Source organism: Leptonychotes weddellii, chromosome 1 (assembly GCF_054177405.1).
Source record: "Leptonychotes weddellii isolate Sample4059 chromosome 1, ASM5417740v2, whole genome shotgun sequence".
NCBI classification, from domain to species: domain Eukaryota; kingdom Metazoa; phylum Chordata; class Mammalia; order Carnivora; family Phocidae; genus Leptonychotes; species Leptonychotes weddellii.
Window position 1 is genome coordinate 10152941 of NC_138369.1, and position 5901 is coordinate 10158841.

The 5901-nt window shown below is 50.5% G+C and overlaps 1 protein-coding gene across 4 annotated transcripts in view; it reads right to left on the reverse strand.

Annotated features, from left to right (window-relative positions):
- PLVAP (plasmalemma vesicle associated protein) overlaps positions 1 to 3962 on the reverse strand; it is a 7860-nt gene extending 3898 nt beyond the window's left edge. For all 4 annotated transcript variants that reach the window (XR_014143926.1, XM_031018096.2, XM_081815219.1 and 1 more), the window contains exons 1-4: positions 3838 to 3962; positions 3026 to 3738; positions 1185 to 1242; positions 954 to 1035 (exon numbers count right to left, since the gene is read on the reverse strand). Coding sequence is in view for 3 of the 4 variants with exons in the window: in XM_031018096.2 (XP_030873956.1) it covers positions 954 to 1035; positions 1185 to 1242; positions 3026 to 3738; positions 3838 to 3925 (941 nt within the window). In the remaining variant the exon portion in view is untranslated. The remainder of the gene's footprint in view (positions 1 to 953; positions 1036 to 1184; positions 1243 to 3025; positions 3739 to 3837) is intronic.
- Between the last annotated feature and the right edge of the window lie 1939 nt (positions 3963 to 5901).

A 5901-nucleotide genomic window follows, 5' to 3' on the forward strand; every position in this document is an offset into this window, starting at 1 on the left:
GGAGAACAGGATGTTCTCGGGGCAATGGCCTGAGTCACCTTCCCTGTGATGCACAGGCTGTACCCTGGGAGGTGGCGGGGGCGGGGTACAGACACGGAGCCCTGACCTGAGTGTGCACAGGGGTGCCTTGATGCGCCTGCTGCAACCCCCAGCCCCTTGCTTTAGGCACTTGTGGACAGCACTTTACAGTTAGCAGAGTTTCCATGCCCTTGATTTCAGAGACCTCCGTTTTTGTAGAGGTTAGAAAAAGAGGCTCAGAGGGGTGGGGGTAGAGGCCCAGGGTCTCTGCCTCTGCTCTCCCTCCTCCCTTCCCCAGTTCCATCCACCCCACATCCCACCCCAGTCTGGCCTCTGAGCCTATACTCTGGCTCTTCTTGTCACCTGGAGCTCTGTACCTTCTGCCCTTTCCCAGACCAGCTCAATCCCATCCTCCAGCTCAAAGGCCTCCTCCTCATGGAAGCCCTCTCTTGCACGGAAGCCTGGAGTCCAAGAGCCTGGGTTCGAGGCCCCATCTCTGCCACTCCCCAGCTGTGTTACCTGGAGCACAGCGCACGCCTTCGCTGTGCCTCACTTTCCTGGTCTGGAAAGTGGTGGGTGATGACAGTGGCTTGCCCACTGATTAGGGTTGTGAGGATTCAGTGAGTTGATCTTGCAAAGTGCTTGCAACCGTGCTGAATTCACAGTAAGCACCTAGTAACTGTAGGCTCTTGGTCTTTCTTTTCATGGTTCCTTCATTGTTTCTCTCACCCCCTACTCAGGAAGTTTCATGAACGGACCTGCATGGGTCTTGGTCACTACTGTGTCCCCAGGACCCAGCATAGGGCCTGGTTTACAGCAGGCACTCAATTAAGGAAGCCGCAAGTGTGAGATGAGCCTCCCTCCACTCCTAGTCCTGTTCCCAGCCTCCTCTGAAGCCCTGAGACTGAACCATCTCAGTCTGCCCAGTGCCTTACCTGGGTGGAGCTATAGCATTGCCTGCAGGGGGCCTCTGGGACTCCAGGATCCTTCTCTTGAACTCCTCCAGGCCAGCTGGGTCTGTGGCAAGAGGGAGGGGTCAGCTCCAACCAGCTGCCCCAACCCTGGGCTAGGGGTGGGCTGGCAGCCCCAATAGCAGGGCTGAGGTGGGATAAGAAGTAGAAAGACAATCCCCGGACCCCTTCCTGGCCCTGTTTTCTGTCACTCACCGATGGGCTGGGGGTTGGGGGCAGGACCCACAGGTCTTGGTATAGGCATCGGCTGCGACTGTGGGAAGAAAGATGGAGGGAGGTTGACAGAAGCCAGGGCCCCTGAACCAGAGTGCCAGGGAGGTTCCTGCTCCTCCACGTCCTTGGATACCTGGGTCTGAGTTCCTTCCAGGGCGAGGAAACATATCGGGGAAATAACCCACATTAATGGATGTACAATCACCTGCACGCACCTGCCCTCAAAGAACTGGGGACTCCAAGGACTGGCTTTCCTTGGAAGCCCCCCCAGAGACCCTGCAGTGGCCTACCTCAGTCTCCCCTACAATCTTAGTTCCAACCCGATCCCAATCCATGACCCCAAGTGAGTCCATCCACCCAACACCGAACCTGGCCCCACTCTGGGCTGAAGCCGACCCACTCTGTAAATCCACTGCCTTCCCTCCAACAACCCTGAGCCTGAAATCCAAAGCCAGTTCTAAAACAGAACTTTCCTTAGAATCAAACCCTGACCTAAACCCAATCCTAATGACAAACCTGATCTGACCATAACTTTACATTTAACTCTGATCCCAACCCATTCCTTAGACCTGGCTGCTATGAAAAATGCACCCCCAACCCCCTCCCCCCAGCCCAGCCCTGGTCTCCACCACCGCCACCCATAAACTTTTTCCCAATACACACTCAGCCCAACTCAACCTTAAACCCTAGCCTCTACCTCAAATGGAAGAATTGTACCCCAAGATTAGCATCTGTGCAGTTTCTACTCTGCACCCAGCCCTGACCCTCACCCCTCCCCAGGTCTCCCTACCCTAACTCAGGGTCACCCAATCTTTCATTTCAAATATATCCCGATGCCAACCCAATTCAACCCTCAGTCAGCCACCCTAAACCCAAACCAATTTCAACTCCTAACCCATGGTCAACACCAATCCCAATCCTAATACCCATGAAATCCTAAGTCTACCCTTGGCCCCAAACCTCTAATCATCTCTAGACCCACCAGCCACCTACACTCACCTGAGCTTCAACTCCAGGATTGGTGCCTCCATGCAACCGAATCCAAGCCACTGACATCTTACACCCAGTGCTAGACTTGCCAGGCTGCCCTGCATGTGACCCCTGACCTAACTTTCAACCTCTCCCCACAATCCAAACTCAGCACAACCCCAATTCTAAGACTAATGTAATCTTTGATGGAACCCTAACTTTAACTCAAACCAACTCTAAACACAGCGGTCACTAAGAACTCACTTTAACCCAAACACAAGCTCTGCTCCACATCAAGCCTTCCTCTAGCCTTAAACTTCAGTCTAACTGCCAACCCCACCCATGGCCCCTGATCCTTCAACTCAGACACATCCCAGCCCTGACACCAACCCTCCATGAATCCTCCGTCCTCACACTGAACCAATTTTTTTTTTTGGTAAAGATTTTATTTATTTATTTGTCAGAGAGAGAGAGGGAGCACAAGCAGGGGGAGTGGCAGGCAGAGGGAGAAGCAGGCTCCCCGCTGAGCAAGGAGCCCGATGCAGGCCTCGATCCCAGGACCTCGGGATCATGACCTGAGCCGAAGGCAGACGCCTAACCGACTGAGCCACCCAGGCGTCCCACCCTGAACCAATTTTGAGGCCCACCAGCCACCCTAAACTCAATCCCAATCCTTAATCCTTTCTCCATGTCCTTCCAAACTCCACCCCAATCCTATGTCAGTGACACTCTCAAGTGAGTTAACTAACCAGACCTAGACTGGGAAGCTCACCTCAAACCCATTAGACATCACCACCAACATGGCCCCCAGACCGGACCCCAATGCATCCTGAATCCAGGGCCCTCTAGCCCACCTTGGCCTTGATGCAGGTGTCCAGGGCAGAGTTGCTGACGGCCAGTTGCATTTTGAGCTGCTCTGCCTCCCGCTTCTTCTCCTCCAGCTCCTTCGCCAGGCTGTCTCGCTCCTTCCGCAGTGCTGCCTTCTCCTCCAGGGCTAGCTGTGTCTGCCGGGCGCATTCGGCCTGGAGCTTGGCCTCCCGGGCCTGGGCCTCCTTCTCCACCTTCTCCTTGGCCTCCTGACTGGCCCGCAGGCCCTTCTCGACCTCTAGCTTCTGGCGCTGGATGTCCGAGTTCTCGCGGGCCACGCGCTCTATGCTGGCCCGCAGGCTCCGGGCTAGCTCCTCCACCTTGGTGGCCATGAGGGTGGGCATGTGGTCGCAGATTCTTCGGATGGAGGATAATTCCGCGCCTAGAGGATGGTACAGATTATAGCCCATCGTGTCCAGGGTGCGTGGGATAATGGAGTCCCTCCAGAGGTTGCGCAGCTCCGTCTCAAACTTGTCCTTGTCCAGCGGGAGGCAGAGGGCCTGCACCTTCTGCAGGCGGTCCTCAGCCAGCTGTCGCTCCTGCTGCAGCTGCTCCCGGGCCTTGCTGCACTCCATCAGCTGCTCCTCCACCACTCGCTTGTTCAGCATCAGCCCCTCCTTGTCTTTGGTGCACACTTCCTTCTCCTTTGCCACCTCCATCTCCAGCATCTTGGCCTTCTGGCTCAGCGTGAGGAGCAAGGCTACAGGGACACGATAATACATCTCAGGAAGGTTGGGGGTTGCCAAGAGACTGGGTAGGGAGTCTACCACCCTGGCTCCCCACTGCCCTGACCACTCACCATTGCAGCTCTTGTTAGTCTCCTTGAGTTGTTCTTGGCATTGCTTCTCGCTCAAGACGATGGCCACCATGTACTGCTGGTTGTTCATGTAGCTCACCTAACCGGACAGGTCACAGGACAGAGCTCACAGTCAAACCCCCGTGGGTCCCCTTGCTCCTGGTTTGCCCAGACGCTCTGGACTTGGGGCCCCAGATTCCATACCCGGGTGACCTGGGTTGGCCCAGTTCACAAGGGCATGGCTCCTATAGAGGGGATGCTGGATGGATGCTTAAAAGTTGTTACAGTTAATACTATTTGGCAATAAAAAGAGATGAAGCACGGATACATGCTATAATTCGAATGAACCTTGAAAACATTAATTCACATTTATGGCCAATTCTTTTTTTTTTTTTAAGATTTTATTTATTTATTTGACAGAAAGAGAGAGAGCACAAGCAGGGGGAAGGGCAGAGGGAGAGGGAGAAGCAGGCTCTCCACTGAGCAAGGAGTCCGATGTGGGGCTTGATCCCTGGGATCATGACCTGAGCTGAAGGCAGATGCTTAACCGACTGAGCCACTCAGGTGCCCCGGCCAACTACTTTTTGTTGAGGATGCTGTTAGGAACTGAATTGTGCCCCCCCCATTTATAAATGGAAGTCCTAACCCCCAGTACCTCAGAACGTGACTGTATTTGGAGATAGCATCTTCAAAGATGGGATTAAGTTAACATGAGGTCATTAGGGTGGGCCCTAATCCAATATAAGGACTGGTGTCCTTATAAGAGGACATTTGGACACCCAGAAATGCACAGAGGGAAGATGATGTGAAGACACAGTGAGAAGATCTACAAGGCAAGGAGAGAGGCCTGGAACAGATTCTTCTCTCCTAACACTCCAGAGGAACTTGCATCTTGACCTCACATATGTGCAAAAATAAATTTCTGTTGTTTAAGCTACCTAATTTGTGGTACTTTGTTAATAAGGCAGCCCTGGAAAATTAATAGAGGTGGCAAAATCATTCCGTGGGGAAAAAAGAGTCTTTTCAACAAATGGTGCTGGCATAGCTGGATCTCCACATGTTAAGGAATGAATTTGGACCCCTACCTCACACCATATACAAAAATTAACTCAAAATGGCTCAATGACCCAAATATAAAAACTAAAACTATAAAACTCTTTAGAAGAAAACATAGGTATTAACTCTGCATGACCTTGAATTTGGCAATGGTTTCTTTCTTTCTTCCTTCCTTCCTTTTTCTTTCTTTTCTTTCTTTCTTTCTTTCTTTCTTTCTTTCTTTCTTTCTTTCTTTCTTTCTTTCTTTCTTTCTTCCTTCCTTTTTCTTTCTTTTTTTCTTTCTCTTTCTTTCTTTCTTTCTTTCTTTTTCTTTTTTAAGATTTTATTCACTTATTTGGGAGAGAGAGAGAGAGAGCACAGAGCAGTGGGAAGGGGCAGAGGGAGAGGGAGAAGAAGACTCCCCGCTGAGCAGGTGCCACCCCTCCCAGCAATGGTTTCTTAGATGTGACACCAAAAGCACAAAGAGAAAAACAGATAAATTAAAAACTTTTGTGCTTTAAAGGATTCTAGGAAGGGAAAAGACTGTTGAATCACTATGTCGTACAACTGAAACTGATGTGAGTCAGTGTGTCAACTATATTTCAATTACAAAAAAAATAGAGGCAGGGAAAAAACAACCCATAGATGGGAGAAAATATTTGCAAAGAATGTATCTGATGATAGGACTAGTATCCAGAATATATAAAAGTAAACTCTTATGGATCAATAATAAAAAGATAACTTAATTGAAAAAAGGGCAAAGCATCTGAAACATTTCTTCAAAGAAGATATACACACAGTCGACAAACACATCAAAAAATATTCACCATCATTACTCATCAGGGAAATGCAAATAAAAACCACCGGGAGATACCACCTTCCGAACATTAGGATGGTTATAAATGAAATGGAAAACAAGAGCAGAGAGTAACAAGCATTGGTGAGGATGTAGAGAAATGAGAAGTTCCAGACAGTACTGGTAGGAATATAAAATGGGGCAGCCACTTTGGAAAACAGTCTGGCAGTTTCTCA